Genomic DNA, 22,577 nt, shown 5'->3' with positions numbered 1-22,577 from the left:
GGTCTCTCTGGGGCCGGGCTGCAGTGACAGCCGGGGGGACGGGGGGGTCTCTCTGGGGCCGGGCTGCAGTGACAGCCGGGGGGACGGGGGTCTCTCTGGGGCCGGGCTGCAGTGACAGCCGGGGGGACGGGGGGGTCTCTCTGGGGCCGGGCTGCAGTGACAGCCGGGGGGACGGGGGTCTCTCTGGGGCCGGGCTGCAGTGACAGCCGGGGGGACGGGGGGGTCTCTCTGGGGCCGGGCTGCAGTGACAGCCGGGGGGACGGGGGGGTCTCTCTGGGGCCGGGCTGCAGTGACAGCCGGGGGGACGGGGGGGTCTCTCTGGGGCCGGGCTGCAGTGACAGCCGGGGGGACGGGGGGGTCTCTCTGGGGCCGGGCTGCAGTGACAGCCGGGGGGACGGGGGGGTCTCTCTGGGGCTGGGCTGCAGTGACAGCCGGGGGTCTCTCTGGGGCCGGGCTGCAGTGACAGCCGGGGAGACGGGGGGGTCTCTCTGGGGCCGGGCTGCAGTGACAGCCGGGGGGACGGGGGGGTCTCTCTGGGGCCGGGCTGCAGTGACAGCCGGGGGACGGGGGGGTCTCTCTGGGGCCGGGCTGCAGTGACAGCCGGGGGACGGGGGGGTCTCTCTGGGGCCGGGCTGCAGTGACAGCCGGGGGTCTCTCTGGGGCCGGGCTGCAGTGACAGCCGGGGGACGGGGGGGTCTCTCTGGGGCCGGGCTGCAGCGACGGGCGGGGGGACGGGGGGGTCTCCCTGGGGCCGGGCTGCAGCGACGGGCGGGGGGACGGGGGGGGTCTCCCTGGGGCCGGGCTGCAGCGACGGGCGGGGGGACGGGGGGGTCTCCCTGGGGCCGGGCTGCAGCGACGGACGGGGGGGTCTCCCTGGGGCCGGGCTGCAGCGACGGGCGGGGAGACGGGGGGGTCTCTCTGGGGCCGGGCTGCAGTGACAGCCGGGGGGACGGGGGGGTCTCTCTGGGGCCGGGCTGCAGCGACGGGCGGGGGGACGGGGGGGTCTCCCTGGGGCCGGGCTGCAGCGACGGGCGGGGAGACGGGGGGGTCTCCCTGGGGCCGGGCTGCAGCGACGGGCGGGGAGACGGGGGGGTCTCTCTGGGGCCGGGCTGCAGTGACAGCCGGGGGACGGGGGGGTCTCCCTGGGGCCGGGCTGCAGCGACGGGCGGGGGGACGGGGGGGTCTCCCTGGGGCCGGGCTGCAGCGACGGGCGGGGGGACGGGGGGGTCTCCCTGGGGCCGGGCTGCAGTGACAGCCGGGGGCGGGGGTCTCGCTGGAGGGGGGCAGGGAGTCCGTGGGGCCCATTCTCGGGGCGCTGCCGGGTTCACGGAGCCCTGGCGGGCGGCGCCGCCTGCCGGAGCCGGGGAGGTACGCTGGGCCCCTGCAGGCCCGGCGCGGGAAGGACTTTCCCCCACGTGGCCAGGTCGGACCCGGCGGCTCCCCGCAGCGGAGCCTCCCCCACGTGGCCGGACCCTCCGCGGGGGGATTGCCCGGGCTGGTGGCCCCCGGTCCCGCCCCCATCCGACCTAGAGGATCCGGGGAGGGAGGTGCCGGGGGCGGGATAGCGGCCGAGGCTCCCGGCTGCAGTTATATAAACCAGCCGGCCGAACCCCGCTGCTTCCCCGACCATGGAGGGAGTTCCCGTCCCCGCGGCCAGCCCAGCCCCGCTGCGGGGACGCTGCCTGCGGAGGCTCCGCGGCCTCCTGCCCGTGGGCGCCTGGCAGGAGTCCCAGGAGCTGGCCAAGATCGGGGGGCCGGTGGTAAGGACGGGGGCTGTCGCTGCCCTCGCCCAGGGGCTGGGCAAGGGAGATCTGCGGCTCAGAGCAGCCACAGGGGGGTGCTGGTTGGGGGGGGTGTCTGGGTGTCCCCCTAAAAGAGTGGGGGAGCTGGGGCAGGGCAGAGGTTGGTGGGGATTTCCCGTAAGGCGCGGGGGGCTAGAGTGAACCTGATGTCGGGTGGACTGAAGGGAATTGGGGTCTGGTTGAGGTCTCCCTTTTTCAAGGAGTTGGGGGGACTGCAGTGGTTAAAGTCACCCCCAAACCGGGGCAGAGAAAGCTCACCCGTTTTGCTGTCTGTCGCGCCTGTCTTGGCATGCCATGGGAAAGTAGGCTCCGTCCTCTTGTGATGAGAGGCAGAAAATGCGACTCGGGAAGCAACAGCCACAGGGAATCAGTGGCTGAAAGATGATCCTGAAGTTGATATCTTCCTCCTAGAAGAAACAATGAGTGCGAAGAAATGTGCATGTCTGACGTGCCTTAAAAGGCCAGTTTTACTGGGTTGAAAGATAAAAGTATCTTCGCCCTTGAAAGGCTGTGGGTTTAATTCTTTCTGTTACATTGGTATCACTTGCTGTCTGCCAGAACTCCTGTCTAATCGCTGCTCAAATGATCTATAATTTAGTTCAATGGTCGGGGCTCCTTAGCAAACTAAGAAAAAAACAATCAATGTTTGTGTTACTGCTGTGTCCAAAGATCAGATTTGTGCCTAGTACAATTGCCTTAGGATCCATGGGCAAGGAACATCCAAGTTATTTTCTTGCCTTAAGCCAAGAATTGAGGGTTTGGTTTTCTGCAGAGCGATACAAAAGGTGCAGACCTGGTCCTGGGTCAGCAGTACTCCTTGTGGGAAAGGAAGTTTCTTGTGTTTTCATCACCAACCCTGGGGGCTAAGCGGCCTCAGTTAGCTCCTAAGAAAATTGTCCTACTTGGATCCATCTTACCTCATCACAACAGTAATGGCAAGGATGTAAATCCTCTGGTAATATCCCTTCTGTATCCTTTTCTTTGGGGTGGTCAGTCTCATGTTTCTCCTTTTCTAATAGCATCAATGACCTTTGGGTTTCTTCTGCTCTTTGCTCTGTCTCAAGGGGGTCCCTGGGTCAGTTACCTCACCTCATCTCTCGTTGACAGTTTCTTAAAAACCAAAGATAGACGAGGTCACATTCTGGCTGATGCCAAACAGGCCTTCAGGTTCCCAGGGCCTCTTCTCCTCCCTAGGGCTGCCTTTGCCTTTGGGACTGGGGCCCTGTTTTGCCATTCTTTCCCTTTGGTGCTGACCCACACTAAGCTCTCCACATAGTTTCTGCCCCAGAAGAAGTGCGTGACTATCCTCTCCTGATGTTTATCCTCTCCTGATGTTATTCTTGGGTCGACGTCAGCACTGTTGGAAGATGAGGTGTTATGAGAGGGAAGATCAGAATGTTGCCTTAAGAGAGGAGGGACAGTCTGGCACTAGACTGGAGCTTGAGAAACATGGATTGAGTTTCAGACTCTGCTGCAAATGTTTCTATGTGACCTTAGACAAGTCATTTAGCTTGGCACGCACCATCGGAAGTAGATTTTCAAGCACAGTAGGTTCTGAGGTCTTCTGAAAGCCAGCCCTTACTTTCTCTTGTGCCTCCTTTCCTATTTGTAAAATACAGATAACACTTTCTTTGTCCATTTGGTCTTATTTAGATTGGAATCTCTTTGGGGCTGGGACTGTCTCTCGCTATGTTTGGACGACACCTAGCACAATAGGATTCCCAGCCTCTCCTGAGGACTCGAGACCCTTCTGTAATGAAAGCAAAAATTTGTTTTAATTAAAGATGGGGCCTGAATCAGCCCTGTGGATCCAAACGCCCTTGAACTTTGGCGTGTGTGAAACCTAGACCTGAATCTTGTGACTTGAGGCAGGCTCTAGCATTTATCTGGCAAATGGACATGAACTGAAAATCTTCATCGAGGCACAATTATCTTATTCACTGTCTTAGACGTTTCAGACCAAGTGCTGAGGGGGGTGTGGGGGGGTCAAACAGTAGATGAATCCAACACTGCGCCTTCACAACTTCCAAACACTGGCCTTTGTTTTTGTTGTGGCATGTGCCTTGCCGACTTGTGTTCCCAGAGTTATTCTAGGCCCCCTCTGAGCACAAACACTGCAACAATTAAGTGCAGAACACAGAGGCTGTGTTAAAACCAGGCTCCACATTTAGCCAAAAGTAACAAATGTACATTTTCAAGCAAGCTCCTGCACAGCTACGCGGCTCGGGTGTTGCTGAGGACAGGGATGTGGCCCCAGGGGGATTGCTCAGAGTGGCTGGGGTGCTCTATTATTTGAACTCAGAGTCCTGCTGGAAGTCTTCCGTCATGAGGTGGGTTTCATCCTTGGGGAGCTAGCTGAGAAGTCCCCCTCCTAAACAAATGGATTATGGGAGATTCACAGAGAAACAGGCCTTGTGCTTCTGCCTAGGTACTGCCTCTCTCTGGCCTTTTAGGAGCCTGGCTCCTGCAGGCACTGTGCTGCCAAAGGCTCCCTAGGGGCTGAAGGGAGGTTGGTGGCTTACAAATTGCAGAAGGGAAGACATTAAAGCTGATGGTGACAGGGTCACCAGATTTATGAACAGAGGCCCAGGAGTACAATCCTGTCATAGTCTTCCCCTTCCTCTCAGCCCTGTCTATCTGCCTGGATTCTGTACCCCACTGGGCATCCCCAGAGGGACTTCCAGTGGGCTAGGGGAGAGTGGGTGCCAATGGTGTGGCGGCAGTCCTCCATCTTTCAGCCCTATCACATGCTCTCCAGACCAAGAACTAGGGTATTGCTGCCCCCTCCAGCCGTGGGGTGGAAAATATGGTTGTTAGGTAGTACTTACTAGTCCCATGAGTAGTTGTAAGGATAGTTTAAAGACTTGGTGCAATCTTTTTGCCTGTTTTGCCCTCTCCTCTGTAGATACATTTACCTCCTGGAGCAAAAACTTATAGTGTTTAAACCCCAGAGAGGAGAGATCTGCCAGGCGATAGAGTAGGACAGTGGTTCTCAACCTTTCCAGACTACTGTACCCCTTTTAGGAGTCTGCTTTGTCTTGTGTACCCCTAAATTTCACCTCACTTAAAAACTACTTGCTTACAAAATCAGACAAATATACACAAGTGTCACCGCACACTAGTACTGAAAAATTGCTTACTTTCTCATTTTTACCATATAATTAACAAATCAATTGAAATATTAATATTTTACTTACATTTCAGTGTACAGTACATAACAGTATAAACAAGTCATTGTATGAAATTTGTTTGTACTGACTTTGCTAGTGCTTTTTGTGTAGTCTGTTGTAAAACTAGGCAAATATCTAGACGAGTTGATGTGCCCCCTGGAAGACCACTCTGTACCCCCAGGGGTACACGTACCCCTGCTCGAGAACGACTGGACTAGGACATCCACACTGCCCATTGAGGCGAGGGCAGGCAACAGCAAGCTTTAAAAACCTTGCAGCACCTGACGGGTCTTCCTTTCCGATTGATGCTTTGTCTTGCCCGACAGTGTGCCCTTTAGATCAGGAACTGTCTCTTACAATGTGTGTGCAAAGCCTAGGACAGTGGAGTTGTGATCTCCATTGGGGTTTCTAAGTGTAGTAGGAAGAGAGCCTGAGACACAAACCCTTGTGTCAGAGGCCTGGTATGAGGCCTAAAGCTTGACCACTACTTCAGTTCAGGCCTTAGGCCTCATACCAGGCCACTGACAAGGGCTTATGTCTGAGGCTGTCTTCCTACAACACTAAGTTACTGTAATATATAAACACACATGCAAACGCATCAAACTGGGTTTAAGTATCACTGTAACACACAATCAATCAATCAAACTGACTTTATTCTGGGATTAATTCTAAAGTATTTTGTATGAATGCATCAGTTTACGAAATACCCTCCCCACTGTTTGTACCTAACCCCATGTCTGACTGGCTTCCTTCTCATTTTTATACTTCCTTTCTTTCCACCCCAGTTCCTAGCCCAATTGTTGGTCTTCCTGATCAGCGTGGTCAGCTCCATATTCTGTGGCCATCTGGGAAAAGCTGAGCTAGATGCTGTGACACTTGCTATATCCGTACGTATTATCCTGTTTTTCCTTAATTAAACATTTCAGTTGGGAGATGGAATGACTGATTTAAATCCCTGTGATGTAAATCACCAGCTCTAATCAGGATTTAAATCAGCAAGGAGGAAACCTCAGTTAAAATCTATTTTAATCGTGTTTTGTATTTGTACTTTAGTTCATTTTTGAAAGAGAGGCTTATTCTCATTAGTTAGTTACCATTAAAACATGTTGCTTTGCAACTAAATATAGCCCTTCTACGAAATTTGGTGCTTCTCTTTGGTAACAAGAGGCTATGTTATTATCTATACACAAGTTTGGAAGCTTAAAAAAACAGGCCCTGAAACCACCACTGCACCTCCCATCCAGTAGGGGAAAAAATACAGCTGCAGATGGCTGGCTTTTTTTTCTGAGCCTGCTGGCAGCCCGAGCTTCCTCCTTCCCTGATCGGTTGCTTTGTCTCTTTGTGCTCTGATCTCCAGGTTATCAATGTTACTGGCATCTCAGTCGGCTCTGGCTTAGCATCGGCATGCGACACCCTAATGTCCCAGGTGGGGAACTGCCCTGTGGCCGGCTCGTTTACTTGTTCCGTTTGGTTGTGTCTTGCGCCTGGGGATGCTGTGGGAAGGAGGGTTGAGAACGGACAATCATCATCTCACCTTCCATTCGGCTGCTTCACAGCCCGTCTGGTCCTCAGAGCACATCTCCACCCCCTCTGTTGCTGCGGGTCCAGGGGGGCTACCCCCATCAAATATAGGGGGTTAGCAACCAATGGGGCTGAGCCAAATCCTTGGAGGTTAAGAGACTCCCATTGGCATTGGTGAATCTTGGTCTGGCCCCTATGTAATTTGTTGACAGTCTCCGCTGGGACCTGCTGACGAGACCATCTCTGACCCTGGTGACAAGGCAGGGGCCTTTTTTAGAAAGTCTTGCACTGTGGCAAGGTCAGTGAAATGACCTCCCCTGCCTCCCACTCCATTTATCTAACCCAGAGGTCCCCAATCTGTGGGGCGCCGAGGAACGTTCGTGGGAGGGCCGGGGCCGGGGCCTGGGCCAGCCCCCATGAGGGGGTAGGGAGGGAGAGCTACCCAGCCTGGCTGCCAGCCCCACGCCCTAGCTGTTGCCCCGGCTGCTTGCCCCCTTAACCCAGCAGTGGCCCTCCTACCCCAGCTGTGGCCCTTGCCCCCCTGGAGCCCTGGTCCTGGCCCCAGGGGTGAGGGGGGGCTGGAGGGGAGTGCGGACAAGGGTAAGGGGGACATGAGGTAAAAAGTTTGGGGACCACTGATCTAACCCTATTTCCTCATAAACCTCTTGCCATGGATAACTCGCCTCTTGGCAACACTTCTCTTCCCCAGACGTACGGCGGTAAGAACATGAAGCGGGTGGGGATCATCCTGCAGCGTGGGATCCTCATTCTGCTGCTTTGCTGCTTCCCCTGCTGGGCTGTCTTCATCAACACCGAGCAGATCCTGCTGCTCTTCAGACAGGACCCGGAAGTCTCCAGGTCTGGCGTGAGATCTAATCCTGTCCTGTCCCTGCCCCTCAGCAGCTCAGGCTTTGCCCCCGCCCTGACTCCCCTGTTGATCCTGATGACCACTCCAGCATAGGCGGCAGGCCCTTCCATGACTGTGGAGTCCACACCAGGACTTCAGGAGACCCTGTGTGGTGACAACAGGCCCCACAAGCCCTGTTTAGTCAGCCTGGGAGCCAAAGAACCAGGCTTGCCTCCCTTCTTAGCAGATCAGGAGAGTGGAATGAGCCACTTAGACTCCATGCCCCTCTGTCCCTTCCAGGTCACGACTGAGTCAGCTTGCTGGGATAGGACCTGCATTGATGGTGCCCTTGCTACACCTGCTCTGTGCATTGAGAAGACGGCTGTCGCCAGGGCCGTCACTCCAGCATCCTTCTCGAGCACTAGATTAAGAGAGAGACACCTGTTTAGACTCCATACAATTTTCCAAGTCACTTACCTTATAGCAGGGATCTCAAACTTTTTAATCACCACGAGGGCCACATGAGGACTAGTACATTGGCCCGAGGGCTGCATCGCTGACCTCACCCCATCCCTGCGCTGCCCTGGCCCTGCCTCCACTTCACCCCTTCCATGAGGCCCCGCCCCTGCCCCACCTCTTCCTACCCCTTCCCCAAATCCCTGCCCTGCCCCACCTCTTCTCTGCCTCCTCCCCTGAGTGCGTGGCTCTCGGCTTCTCTCCTCCCCCATCCCTCCTAGAAAGCGCTAAGCGCCACCAAACACCTGCTTGGCATCAGGAAGCGCCTGCAGGTAGGCAGAGGAACAGGGACACAGCGCTCTGGGGGGAAGGGGGAGTGGGGAGCCTGGCAGGCCACAGGCAATAACTCCAAGGGCATGGGGAGCTTGGCGGGCCGCAGGAAATAACCCTGTGGGCTGCGTGTTTGAGACCCCTGCCTTATAGTGTCTGTCCCCTACTTGTCCCTGTGCGCAAGGAGCCGCGGGCTGCTGGTGGATTACCAGGCAAAGACATCTAGTACAAAGCAGAGGGGGAATTTGGGTGCACACTTGCTTGGTTTGGTTCTTTTACTGTACTGTTAACTGGATGGAAATCATGTTGTTTTTCCAGGTTAACCCAGATTTACGTGATGATCTTTATCCCAGCCCTTCCCGTAAGTTGCGGCTAAGGTTACTGTGCACTTTACCTCTCTGGATAAAGGGATGTGCTCCCTGCACTGCAGAACATGGGAAGCCTGTGTGACTTGTGGGGTTTGACAGTGTTCCCCACTTTATCTTAATTTTTAATACAGAGGTGCAGCCCCCTGAGACTACAGGTCCCACTTCCCTCTTGTCACTCAGACTGAGCGTTGCATGCTGGAATCTGTAGTTTCTGCAGGCAGCACCTTTGCATATTAAATGATCTCCCAGGAGCATTGGGACCTGAGGTCTCCATGGGCGATAGAGGCACCTGCAATCTGCTTGATTTCACACACATTAGTAGCTGCCAGGCACATAACAAATGGTCAGAACAGGTCTGCATTGGACCAAGTGCCTTACTGGCCATCTAAGTACCACGTTCTACTAGATGTGTTCTGGGGCTTTGGAGCACAGTCTGTTCATAAGTCCATTCTCTGTCCACTTTCTCTGAGGCTCTTAGTTTCCTTTGTCCTGAAGGGCAAGGCCCAGGATACGTCTCTGCAGTTTGGAGACCGTCACGTCATCCCTGCGTGAGAGGAGCTGTTCGGCGCTCAACTGCAGAAAGGGCATTGCTCCAAACAGCAGGAGAGCAAGACACACCAGCCAGCGAGGGGGTGAAGGGAAAGCAAATGTCTGAACTTTGCTAACATTAAGGGCTCAGCAGCTGAACTAGAAGCCACTAATGAGTTAAAACAAAGCAGGGCATAGGGAGCTGCTGTAGCGTATTTGGTCATATCACAGTGCTTTGGACAGGGAGTTGGAGTGGTTGAAGAAGAGAGGAATCTTGTTGTCTGTGACCTTAATTGTAACCCACTGCTGCCCCAGGACTGACAGCGGGGTGTCTAATCCCTGGACCCCACTAAGTGGTAAGAAGCAGTTTGTGGGAAGCCCTGTATGTCCTCAAGGTGGCTCTAATGAAATGGAACCTAACTCTCTGTCTTGCAGGCAGCGTTTCTGTACCAGCTGCAGACAAGATATTTACAAAGCCAGGTAGGGCTCCTGCTAGTTGTATAACTAGTCGGGCCGTGGGACACCGATTGAAACGTGTCTCTCGGAGCATCACGAAAGCAGGGGATCACAGCCCATTCCTTTGCTGTGAGGAGCATGGCCTGGGAAATATGGCAGGGGACTTGTCTCTGATCAGTCCTCTACAGTGGTGGGAGCGCAGTTGTCTCCTGGCACTCGCTGTCCCTCTTTCAAGGTCAGAGCTGCTTTGATGATCTCCAGAGGGAGCTGTTGAGGCCCCCTTGGCTGGAGAGATGAGTCTGTCCGATACATCGCCTTTGAGGGGTGGAGAGAGAGAGAGCGGGTGATGGAAGGCCCATTCCCATCTCTATCCGCTTAAGAACTTTGTGCACTAATCATTGATTTCAGCGTTGGCCTCCCAAATGGCAGGTTCTGCTACCTTCAGGTCTCCTCTTCACCTTCACCATTGTCTTGCCTTCAGCTGGACCTGGCTGAAAACTCTGTCTGGTCAGGTGATATCAGCCTGGCTGCCTCCTGGGGCCCTGTAGGTGGCTTAATTCCCTCCCAAATGACGCTGTTACACTTAGAAATGGCTGCTGGGTCCCTAAACTGGGCCAGGAGTTGGGGGTCTGGCTGTGGCACTGGGGAAACTCTTTCCAAAGACTCTTTCTCTCTCCCGCTTCCAGGCAATCATCTTGCCTCAGGTCGTGACAGGTGTTGCAGCCAATCTCCTCAACGTGGCCATGAACGCCCTCTTCCTGTATGCACTGAAGCTGGGAGTGGTGTGAGTATGAACGGGGCCAGAGACTCCCGGTCGCTGGGTTTTTAGCAAAGATCCTGGGACATGCCCTGCCCAGGGCTGCTGTTCTCTCCTGGATGCTCCCTGACTTGGTCGTGCTGGTCTCTGTCCATGGGTGCCCCCAGCCTATAAAGAATTGAATCAGCCATGACTGCCAATGAAAACGTCTGTTTGGCATCACTATTAGTGAGGGTCGTGTGCTCCTAGCAGGCCATCATGATGCTACACTTCATCATGGGCGAGCCCGTTCAGTCTAGGGCAGTGGCACGCAAGCTTGGTGTGATGGGATTGCACGCACGAGTGCCTTGCTTAGCTGAGTTATGGCTTAACTAAGGGCTGCCACTCAGCACGCACGTGCACTGGGAAAGATGTGGCTGGGGAGAGACAGGACTGGAAGAGTGGGTGGGTTCTGCCCATCACTCCCAGTGCCTTAGCAGAGCTGTGTGTAAAAGCATCCCCTGCCTCAAGACTGATACAACGCTGCCTTATCCTGATCTTTGAATCCATGCAGAGCAAATACATAGGGGTGGGGGAGGGAATGATACCCAGTTTAATGGCGCCGTGCCCCTTGTAACCATTCAACCTCTCTCTGCAGGGGCTCTGCCTGGTCCAACACTGTGTCCCAGTACACCCAGGCTGTTCTCCTCTTCCTGTATGTGTGGTGGAAGAAAATACACGTTAAGACCTGGGGAGGTAGCGTATGTCTCCGTCCTGTTATATGTTACTGGTCTGATCTGGCAACTGTTAGAGCAGAGGGGACAGTGGCCTTGGTTCCTGATCCCTCGGAAGCCAGCCCTGTAGATTTTTGTATTCAAGGTGTGAATGTGTTAGCTGCTGCCAGAGGATTTCTCTGCATCCTCTTTATCTGAGACTCTTGCAGAGTGCTTGGAGCATGAGGGGGATTGTGGCCTCTGGCTCATGCCTAAGCATGGTCCTGAGTTCAGTCCCTCTGAGCACGTTACACCAATGTATTGGACTGCAGAAATGGCTGGACTGGGGCCCATGGAATTCTACTGTGGAGCTCATGGCTGCTCTCCTCTGTCATACTGAACGGCTGCCTGCAGAGATTACAACTCCAGTGTCCTGCGGGGACCAAGGGAGGCAGTTACTCCACCTTCGTTATCCCTCCCTGCTTGTTGTTGCAGGCTGGACCAGGGAATGTCTCCAGGAGTGGGGGTCCTTCATTCGGCTAGCTGTGCCTGGCATGGTCATGATGTGTATCGAGTGGTGGACCTTTGAGATCGGGAGCTTTCTGACAGGTGAAAGAGTCCTCTACGAATGCCAGTTCCCTTCCCCACTTTAGCAGGGGTCTCCCGTTGTTCATGCTGTTTTGGGGGACAATTCCAGGTGGCTGAGCAGACCTTCATGATTCCCCCAGACGCAACTCCAGCCTGTCATCCTCTCCTGCATGTGGTAGGCTGATCCTCCACGGCTGCTGCCAGATCACAGCCCATTAATGTTTTCCCCCCAGGAATGAGGGTCTTTTCATTCTCATTTGCAAAACAAAAGCTATGCCTCTCTTCTAGGTCTGATCAGCGTGGTGGAGCTGGGAGCACAGTCTGTAATCTATGAACTGGTCACTGCAGCGTACATGGTAAGAGCTCAAGCTTGCGAGACATGCTGTGTGTCTGGATCAAGGTGCATCAAGAACTCGAGGGTCCCAAGACTGGAATAGCAAGTGGCACTGTAAGACGGAGGAGGGTTGGCAGAGCCCTGGCAGGGAGTAGAAGACTGGCATAGCAGGGCCTGCTGCCTGTCGAGGCTCAGATGTATTGGCAAACCCAGGGCTTGTGGTGGGTGGTTACCAGGTCTGGAATGGCAGGGGCTTTTTAATGCACATCAGGACTGAGGTGCGTTGGCCGAACTGACATGGGAGGCCCTACAGGTCTGGAATAACAGTGTGTTGCCTCTGATTGGTGCATTGAAGAAGCTAGCGCGGCCCCTGCCTGTCACACTTCCCTTATATCTGGGCTATTAGTCCAACAGTCATGGATGCTAAACCCAGCAGGAAAATTCTTCAAATCAGTGAGGACTTGCTGCATTTCCAGCATGCTGCTGTACTTGCCCCAGGGCACAGAATAGCTTGGGAGGATCATAGACAGTATGAAGAGGCGACTGGGTGCAAGTTATGCTGATGTGTACCTACCCTTTCTGCAAGGGGAGAGCTAGATTGTTGCAGGCTCTGCCAGCCATTGGCACCCTGTCACGATCGTGGCCGAACAGCCCCCAACCACAAACCCCTGGTGGTATCTGTTTCCTCGTGCTTAGGTGCCACTGGGCTTCAGCGTGGCTGCCGCAGTCAGAGTTGGTAACGCCTTGGGAGCAGGCAATGCAGAGCAGGCAAAGAAGTCATGTATAACAGCACTGCTGTGCACAGGTGGGCATGTTCTCTGTCCAGTGCCTGCTGGAATGATGTTTTCCTGGTGGCTTTTAAGGGGACAGCACCAAGGGGAGAAAAATTCCTTCCCTGTTAACTACTCTGTTACAAAGGCTTAATTTCCTTTTCACCATTGGTGACTCTGTGTAATATCAGTCTGCAGCTGATTAAACTAGACTGGTCTCTGCATAGCTGCTTCCCCTGTCTGGGCCTAACCCAACAGCACAGGGCTTGTGTGGCTGGGGAAGGGCTCCAGCATAGAAGAGAACTTCTTAAATTAAGGGGGATGGGGGGAGAAAATTCTCACTATTCAAAAAAATAATTAAAGGGCAGATTTTCTAAAGGGCGGCGGATGCAAAACTGCAGCAAGAGTTTTCATTTGATGGGGATGGGAGGGAATCTGCCATTGTTCAGCTCTTTTGAAAAAGCTGACCCTAACAACATTTATCCCAATATTAGGTTTTGTACCCTGCCCCAGCCAGTTGTTTTTTAATTTTTTTTTAAATAAAGCCTAAATTACAGCCATTTGTTCTAATAGCAACAATATGCGCTAAGCACTTTAAAATCCCTGTCCCTGAGCATTTACAATCTATAGTCTCCCTTTTAAACTTGATATTACACCTGTACTGGATGTTGCTGTGACTCAAAGAAATGTAGGGCTGGAAGAGACCTCAATAGGTCATCTAGTCTACCCCATATGCAGAGGCAGAACTAAATTATCTAGACTATCCCTGACAGGTGTTTATCTAACCTGCCTTAAAAACCTCCAATGATGAAAATTCCACAACATCTCTAGGCAATTTGTTCCAGTGCTTAACTTCGCTGTCCATTAAGAAGATTTTCCTAATTCCTTAACCTCAATTTTAGGGCTGTCAATCAATCAGTTAACTCACGCGATTAACTAAAAAAAGTTAATCGCAATTAATCACACTGTTAAACAATAGAATATCAGTTGAAATGTATTAAATATTTTGGATGTTTTTCTACATTTTCATTTTTTCTTATATTCTGTGTTGTAATTGAAATCAAAGTGTATATTTTTATTACAAATATTTGTACTGTAAAAATAAACAAAAATAGTTTTTTTTCAGTTCACCTCCTACAAGTACTGTAGTGCAATCTCTTTATCGTGAAAGTGTAACTTACAAATGTAGATTTTGTTTTTGTTACATAACAGCACTCAAAAACAAAATAGTGTAAAACTTTAGGACCTATAAGTCCACTCAGTCCTACTTCTTCTTCAGCAAATTGCTCAGACAAACAAGGTTGTTTACATTTATAGGAGATAATGCTGCCCTCTTCTTCTTTACTGTGTGTCACCAGAAAGTGAGAACAGGCTTTGCATGGTACTTCTGTAGCTGGGATTGCAAGGTATTTATGTGCCAGATATGCTAAACATTCGTATGCCCCTTCATGCTTCGGCCACCATTCCAGAGGACATGCTTCCATGCTGCTGATGCGCTTTTTTTTTTTTAAATGCATTAATTAAATTCGTGACTGAACTCCTTGGGGGATAATTGTGTGTCCCCTGCTCTTTTTTACCCACTTTCTGCCATATATTTCATACAGCAGTCTCAGATGATGACCCAACACATGTTCTTCATTTTAAGAACACTTTTTGCTGCAGATCTGACAAAACACAAAGAAGGTACCAATGTGAGATTTCTAAAGATAGCACTCGACCCAAGGTTTAAGAAGCTGAAGTGCCTTCCAAAATGTGATCAGAACGGGGTGTGGAGCATGCTTTCAGAAGTCATAAAAGAGCATCACTTCGATGCAGAAACTACAGAACCCAAATCACCAAGAAAGAAAATCAGCCTTCTGCTGGCAGCATCTGATTCTGATAATGAAAATGAACATGCGTCGGTCCGCACTACTTTGGATTGTTATCGAGCAGAACCAGTCATCAGCATGGACGCATATCCCCTGGAATGGTGGTTGAAGCATGAAGGGACATATGAATCTTTAGCGCATCTGGCATGTAAATATCTTGTGATGCCGGCTACATCAGTACCATACGAACAACTGTTTTCACTTTCAGGTGACGTGAACAAGCAGCAGGCAGCATTATCTCCCGCAAATGCAAACAAACTTGTTTATCTGAGCGATTGGGTGAACAAGAAGTAGGACTGGACTCCCAGGCTCTAAAATTTACATGGTTTTATTTTTGAATGCAGCTTTTTTTTTTAACATAACTACATTTGTGAGTTTGACTTTTATGATTAAGAGATTGCACTACAGTACTTGTACTAGGTGAATGGAAAAATACTATTTCTTTTGAGTTTTTTACAGTGTTTTTACAGTGTTTACTTGTAAACAAAAATCAATATAACGTGAGCACTGTACACTTGATTTCAATTACAACACAGAATACAATATATTTGAAAATATAGAAAACATCCACAAATATTTATTTAAATGGTATTCTTTCTTGTTTAACAGTGCGATTAATCACAATTTTTTTAATCGCTTGACAGCCCTACTAAATTTCAGGCTGATTTTTTTTTATGGGGTTTTGATGGTGGGTTGACGGTCTTAGGGGGAAAAAAGGGGGTGTCGCTCACTGTTAAAGTATAGCCTTCAAATTCCTTGGAAATGGGGACTGTCACTTTTTATTCTTTAATTTCTCCATGAAGGTGGGTCACACACTGTCCTCATTTGGATTGAACTCCTCAATAAAAAAGGCTCAGTTAAGCTCCTCTGTGGAAGGTCTGACATTATGGTTTCTGTAGCAAAATAGCATCTGATTTAATGTTCTAACCCTTGCGCCAGGACCTGTGGGGAAGGCATCCATGGGGAATTAACGCAGCAAATTCTCACGTTGCTTATTGGAATAGCGCCCAGAGTTCCCCACCAACATCAGGCCCCCACTATATTAAATAGTGAACAAACATGTAACCAACAGCCCAGAGATCTTGGTCCCAAACAGCAGCCCAGGAGAAGAGAAGAACGTGTTACCTGTCTTGATCAAATCCCCTGTTGCTTGACTGTCTTCCAGGAGTGTTTGCTATGGTGGTCAGTACCCTACTGGGATCCTTGAAGGACGTAGTGGGCTATATCTTCACCAGCGACAAGTGGGTAATCTGATTACATCAAAGACGATTATTTAACTTAAAGGGCTTTTCTGGAACTTGTTTTCCAGTTGCTGAGTATGAGGGACAGACTGAGAAGCAGCCAGTTGGGGATGGAGTGTGTTATCCTAAATCTAGCAAGCCCACCCCCGCCAGAGAATCTCCCCAGCACAGGAAGCCATTAGGTAGCATAGGTTTCAGCACAAAACACTACAGCACCACTAACTCAGCCCGATCTAAAGGCAATAGAAAGAGTACCACGGCTCGTCAATGGGCTTTGTATTAGGCTCTTGGTGACTTTGTCCGTAATCAGCAGCGAGTCGGTGGCTGAGCTAGGATGAGAAACCAGGAGTTCCTTGCTTCCAGCCCTGCGTTCAGACCATGTTGCTTATATCACACTCCAGAATGATCATTTCATCTTTCTCCCAACAGAGAGATTGTTACCTTGGTGTCAAAGGTGATGCTGATATGTGCTCCCTTCCACCTGCTTGATGCAACAGCAGTGAGTATTTTAGTGCACCAAGCTACGTACTCTTGATTGGAACTGGCTGGCATTTTCTATTGTCTTAGGTCCTTTGACGCTCACCTGCAATCTGCTAAAATTAAAGGGAAAAGATTCCAGCTGCATCTGAAAGCAGCAGCCTGTGGCATCCTGGGGCACTTTAATCCCCTTGGTGCTTGTAGCCACCACTTATCGTTACATCCAGGACGTCCCAACTCCTGTCACCTACAGGTTAAAAATCTGGAGTCAAAGTTGCCTAACTTGGATGACTCACGCTGGGTGCTTTGATTCCTATTTAGACACCTAAACACATGGCCTGATTTTGGGAGGTGCTGAGCACACGCAGGCTCCTGATAGTACCAAGGTACGGCCCTTGGTGTGGTACTTTCAGATCTTTTCGCACCCACCAGTTCCCTGCCCCATGGATACATTGGGGTGCCTACTGCTGCATGCAATATAGCTGATCCAGGACACTCACAAGGGCAGGTTTACCAGCTGCTACACCACCTGGTATCTGAGGGCAGCTTGATGTTATGTGCACTGATCCGCTGCTTTCCATACTAGCTCAGGCAGGAATCTTTATATACAATCTTCTCATTGGAGGGAAATCTGTGAAATGGGACTTCAGCCCCTCTCGGCTCTGTGGGCTAGTGCTGCAGTATTTCCTTATTAATAGCTACAAAGCTGCCCGGTTTCCACTATGTGCCAGAGGCCAGCAAACATGGCTCTGACCCGTGCATGTTTCTGTAGGCTACGTGTGGCGGCGTGCTGAGAGGGACCGGGAAACAGAAGATCGGCGCCATTGCCAATGCCATTGGGTTTTACGGCATCGGCTTCCCCATTGGAATCTCACTGATGTTCGCCGCCAAGCTTGGGGTACTAGGTACGTGTGGGGCTGGCGCTGAGCGTGAGGGATGCTGAATATCCTGACTTGTGCAATTGTCTGTCACTGCCTACGCTGGCCTCAGTCCTGCGCCTGTTGAAGTCTGTAGAAGGCTTGCCACTGGCTGCAACATGCGGAGAGCTGGTTCCGCTAGCTGGACGCTCCTGCTCCCAGGTTTAACCTCCGCAGGGCCCCAGTTCAGCGAAGCACGTGTCTCACTTCTAATGACGGCAATGGGACTTACGCATGGGCTGATGCATATTACTGAATCCGGGCTCAGCTAAGCATCTGCATTCCATAAGGGCCTCCAAGGGATGGAAGCCTCCCTCCAACTCCAGCACTTGCATTGTGTCTTGGGTCCAGCAATTTTAAAGGAACGGACACGGAGCCAAATTCTTCTCCATTGCCTTCAGAAATCTGGAGTTCAACTCCAAAGAAATTGAGTTGTATTTGTGTGCTGACTTAATAACACAAATTCGGCTTGATGGAGCTAACCCAGGTAAGCAGGAAAAGAAGTCGGCACAGTGTCTGCTCTGTGATTAAAAGATGCACTAAGCGTTGGGTCCAGTTAACTGAGGAGGAGGTCTTCCAGGACTACTAATGGGACTCCATGATACTGGCCTTGACTCCAAGTTGTGCATGTCTGTACATCTCAGGATCAGGTCTGAAGTATTAGGAAACCAACTAGACACGTGGAGTAAAATGCTGATTCCCATTCAAGTCTATGGAAGTGCTACCGTGGACTCCAGTGGGGCCAGGATTTTACATGGGGTCTTCAGACAACTGACTGGGATTTCCCTTTACTTCAGGCCTGTGGATAGGGATGGCCGTCTGCCTCTTCTTGCAAGCCCTTTCCTTCTTGATTTTTGTCTTGCGCATGGACTGGAAGAAAGCTGCAGAGGAGGTAAGACTCTCACACTCTTTAGTTGCTTCCGAAGACCGTGGGTCAAATCTTGCACTAGTGCAAATCAGACCTCCAGGATACTGCTACGGTGTAACTGCACAATCTGTCCCTCCAGTTCCGTGGTTCAATAACTGCTTTCTGGCAGGAGTGCTGGGGGGTGAACACCTGCAGTTCACTGGTTGTAAACCTGAAAAGGAAGCATCAGAAGGGTTGTGGGTTCAGAGTCACTTGTTGATCATGGAATTCCCATATTCCAGCTGAAGACCTAGAAGTCTGAGCTGGGAAGGCCTGCTTGGATCCCGTCTAGCCTATCACCAGGGCAGAGCAGTCTCCAGCCTGAAGGATTGTCCCTTTAGAAGTAATGTCCTTGTGGCCTTGGAGGCAGTTCAGGAGAGTCTGAGGGGTTGGAAGGACACCTGAATAACAAAAGACTAGCTCTCTCCAGGATCAGTGGAGCTGGGTGGGAGAGTGTGTGTAACGTTATTAGCTTACCTGAGTAGTCGTCTGACAGCTGGAAGGGTCACAGATGCCCAACCGAAGAGCATTTCTCTTTAGATCACGCTCTGAGGACAGGGTGCCCAAGATGGGTCAGAGATCTCATGTTGGGCCCCCATCAGGATTATTTCTGTGGGGTCTTGCACTGCATCTGGTGCTGTGGCTCTGGTTGCCTAGGACCTGCTGTTGTGATGCTGAAAGAGTTTAAGAAATGATCCCTCCTTTCCGTTGCAGCTCTCAGGGCTTATAGTATTTTCCTTTGTCTGCACTGAAAGTCTCTCCTGGGACTGGAGATCTTCTCCTGTGTATGGGAAACTAGAGGAAACTAGCCCTGTGATCCCTCCTCTGACCTGCTCATCTCTAGGGCTTTCCTTTCAGGGACCTCAAAGTACTTTTCAAACGTGAAGGGCTGCCGATGAAGGGAGCTTCAACTTAAGCTTCCCAACTCCTTTATTGTCTACATTAATCCCATTTTATTGATGGGGAAACGGAGAGTCAGCGGTAAAGTGACTCTCCGAAGACAGCAGCTCAATGGCAAAGGTGCGATTAGACTTCTAGTTCTAGAGAGCACATAACCATGTGGAATATTTAACGGTCTCCATTGCAATATCAACAGGATGGGCATTTCTCCGCGCAACAAGCCCTTCTGTTCTGTACCATCTCTTCTCTTGCCCTCATCCCTGGAGCAGTTGGGTGCATAACCTCTGTCACGTGTGGCTTGTTCCCTCGTGCTCCCCCCACAGGGAACGCGGTGTTTAGTGTCCGGATTGATGGTGGTATGTTCATACTGCCCTGTGTCCCTGGCGGGTTGCACTGTTGTCTGCACAGGGTCCATGGAGATTCTGACCCTGCTCTTTTTTTTTATCTTAGGCTCAGATCCGAGCAGGGCTCAAAGAGAAGCCAGTAGCTGTGTCCTCCAGTCGTGCTGGAGCTGATGAAACAGGTGGTTCAGGTACGTGTCTGGGACTTGGGGAGGGGGCTGCAGTTCTCCGATGCCCCCAAGTGAATGCCAACAAGACGTGCCAGTAACATCTGTGATGCAGAGGCTCTTGCCTTGTATAGCCAAGTTCCACGGGGACAGTCCTTCTACACAACCAGGAAGAGCCTGGTTTTGCAAAAGGCATGTGTGGGGTTAAGTGCTAAAATAACTTACCCTGTGGCCCCATGCTATTCCGTGAGTGGACTGTGGGGGCTTGAGCAGTGCAGCAGGTTGGGGATGGATTTTGCATGGGGGTGGGTTTTCCCCTGGAGCAGGGCAGGGCAGGGCCCCACTGATATCGGAGCTTTGTGGTCTCAAAGCAGACTAGCAGCAACACCTCTGTGTGAGTGTGGTCTTGCTCACATGTGTCCCTCCCACCCTAAGGGATGGTCTCCAGGCAAGCAAATCCCCAGGAGTGCCTAACAAGGCACCTGTTCCTTCACCTGGCAGGAAGACAGAGATTGAGAGTTGCGGGAACGGAACCTAGCCTGGCATACAGAGGGCCTGATCCCAAGTGTGGCTCCCACCTGTGCCAGCTGGGACTGCAGCACCGCTCTGAATCAGACCTCTGTTATGTCAGCTAGCCTCGCCCGCTGCTTCCCATTCAGTTTTGCATGGCCTAACCTGCAGTAGCGCTCCAACGGCTGCTGCTCCTAACCCCGCTCTCTCTAAAAGTGGACACATGAAGGCCAGGCTTATCCAGGTAAGGAGAGGAAGATTAGGACGATTTGTCACCTGTGCCTCCCAGCCATGGTGAATGTGACTGGGAACCACTGGCTCTCAAGCTCTGCAGCTCGTTTTCCAGCTCAGACCCTGCCTGTTCCAACCTCCCATTTGTAACCTAACTTATCTGCCACACAGAGTATTTCACAATTGAAACGGAAGTCCAGAATGTGGTGGTTTTGCCTGACCCTGTTTCCAGGAGTGAGAGCCAGCCAGATCACCAGCTCATCCTGCAGGAGGACTCTGCACTGGGCTCCGCCTCTCCAGGACAGAACGTTTTGTCGGGGAAGGAGCTGATCTTCCGTCGCGGGTTGGCTCTGGCTGTGGCCATTGCAGTCCTGCTAGTGGGGGTTCTAGTCCGGCTCCTGACCGGTAATGGGTAGGCCAGCAATGTGAAGACTGGAATTGATGGACTTGGGCACGAGGCTGTGATTGGATGCTCTAGGAAGAGGCTGGGGTGAAACAGGATGCTCATCTATTCTGCTAACATGTCAAGGACCCCGTCTCTTGGCACTATGGTGAAGTCACAGTGTCCTGTTTAGGACCCTTGGTGGTTCCTGTTCTAACAGGTTGGGTGAGGGCACAGCACTCATGCATTCATTGCATGAATGATACTGACTAGGGATGTTTGCTGGTCCCTTCCACAGCAGTGTGACGGAGCCACTAGGACAACACAGCTGATGGACAGACTGTACAGCACTTGCAGAGAATGGGTACTGATGCACTGGCTGAGACAGTCAAACGTTACCAGTGGTTCGCTGTTTCCTGCTCCTGAGAAGAATTTGTTCATGTCTTTTATGTTCCATTGCTTTGTTAAAATACAGAGTTTGCCCTGAATGTGCCAAGTGCCTCCCATGTTATTCCAGAGCCCATTTTCTGAGCACTTTTTACATTTCAAAACTTGATCTGCGACTCTCTCCTATAATGCAACACAAAGCGAACGGAGGGTAAGTTTTTTGCTTTGTTAGAAAGTGTTTATAGAATCGCCCAGCAATGGCTGGAGCAAATTGACACACACGCTTCCTGGGGCATTCTCTACCATTCACCAGGCACGTTGCCTAAAGAAATCTTCTGTCATGCTTTTGGAATCCAGCATTTTGATACAGTAAATTATTATGCATAAACATTCAGGTTGTTTAATTGATTTCAGGGATTGCTTCCAATTTGTCCTTACGTTACTAGTTTCTAGTCACCCCAGCATGATCCAAGAAAAGTATCATCCGGAAAATGTATGTCTGATTCTGGTAACTCTGCATTTGGTGGACACATTACTAGCACTCCACTTTTCTTCTGGCTTTTCAGGCCAGCGTGACGCATGTGGCAAAGTCTGCTCTGTTATCGCTAACGGGTATGGAAATGAACATACCAGGCTGCCATTCGTTCAGACTGTGTCTCATTCTACCAAACATCTCTCCCCTAGTAAAAGTGGAACCTCCCTCACTTAATCCGCTGCATCCACATGAACGCTTGTTAGCAGTATGTCTTAAACTGCCCAGGGCTGCCATTGCTTAGCTGGCTTTTCTAACTACAGAAGTGGCACATGGTTGCAAGTGGGTCCATGTGTGTGATGCCAGGCTGGGATTCTTTTCTGGCTCCCTTCAGTGAAAGGGAGGGTTTGATGAACTACAGTGACTGCTAGTTAAGAAATGTTTTGCTAAGCCTTGTGTGGAAGAAATCCACCAAACCCCCATCACCTAATCTGAACTCCCAGCTCCTTGGTCCAGGTCAATCTTCGACCTAGTCTAAACTCAGAACAATAAAACGAGTAACATAGCCCTCCTGGAGACAGGGTGCAGGCACTCTTAACTGCTGTTCCCTCTCATCCTGCTCGGACTAGGAGCAGATGGGACAATGGTAGAAATACTGGCCCCTCTCTGCACTGTAGGGCAGGGGTCAGCTCAGAATTTTGCTTGCATGTGATTCATGTACTGAAACTCTGCATCTCTGCAATCATTAGACCCACAGTGTAGGCGTCAAAGGAACAGGGAGTTAGACTCCCACTACCTGGCACAGACTTGTGCAGTAAGAAATGGCGGTGGATGAGTAACCTGTAGCAAAGGTCGCTGTGAAAATGACCAGAATACAAATGATGTTAGGGAATAAAGGGCAATCCTAACACAGGACTGGGTGAAAGAAATTAGCAGAGATGGAATCTGTTTGAATGCAGAAAGTCGCAGAAGGCAAAACCTTTCATGCAGAGAGAAGCCAGATGCCAAATTAATGTTCAATTCACCAGATGAACCCCGGGGATAGAACTGCAGCTAGCAGGGAAAGCAAGAGAACAAAGCAAGGCAGTATAAGGGTACAATGGCTTATACATTGAATGAAATCCCCGGCACTGGCCCTGTGAATGTGGGGGGAGGCCA

General features: G+C 51.3%; 1 protein-coding gene across 2 annotated transcripts; it reads left to right on the top strand.

The window, feature by feature from the left end:
- Positions 1-1,560: 1,560 nt before the first annotated feature.
- SLC47A1 (solute carrier family 47 member 1) lies at positions 1,561-21,048 on the top strand. Of its 2 annotated transcripts, XM_073315584.2 has the most exons (17): positions 1,561-1,760; positions 5,758-5,859; positions 6,330-6,398; positions 7,203-7,351; positions 8,445-8,487; positions 9,458-9,502; positions 10,165-10,262; positions 10,873-10,970; positions 11,423-11,536; positions 11,804-11,871; positions 12,546-12,654; positions 15,653-15,728; positions 16,158-16,227; positions 16,978-17,110; positions 17,920-18,014; positions 19,380-19,461; positions 20,350-21,048. In XM_073315584.2, the coding sequence occupies exons 1-17, from the start codon at positions 1,629-1,631 to the stop codon at positions 20,592-20,594; spliced, it is 1,728 nt and encodes a 575-aa protein (XP_073171685.1). In that variant the 5' UTR covers positions 1,561-1,628; the 3' UTR covers positions 20,595-21,048. The 2 variants fall into 2 exon arrangements, with proteins under 2 accessions (XP_073171685.1, XP_073171686.1); XM_073315585.2 differs by lacking the exon at positions 9,458-9,502 and having other exon boundaries at positions 1,562-1,760.
- The last annotated feature ends 1,529 nt before the right edge of the window (positions 21,049-22,577 follow it).

Source organism: Lepidochelys kempii, chromosome 17 (assembly GCF_965140285.1).
Source record: "Lepidochelys kempii isolate rLepKem1 chromosome 17, rLepKem1.hap1, whole genome shotgun sequence".
Lineage (NCBI taxonomy): Eukaryota > Metazoa > Chordata > Testudines > Cheloniidae > Lepidochelys > Lepidochelys kempii.
This window is presented reverse-complemented; position numbering and strand designations above follow the sequence as displayed.

Bases quoted from the DNA above. Each gene is read 5' to 3' on its own strand.
- SLC47A1 (XM_073315584.2), top strand. From the start codon at position 1,629: ATGGAGGGAGTTCCCGTCCCCGCGGCCAGCCCAGCCCCGCTGCGGGGA. The intron at 10,263-10,872 runs GTGAGTATGAAC...CTCTCTCTGCAG, and splicing joins GCACTGAAGCTGGGAGTGGT to GGGCTCTGCCTGGTCCAACA. The intron at 11,537-11,803 runs GTGAAAGAGTCC...CCTCTCTTCTAG, and splicing joins GATCGGGAGCTTTCTGACAG to GTCTGATCAGCGTGGTGGAG.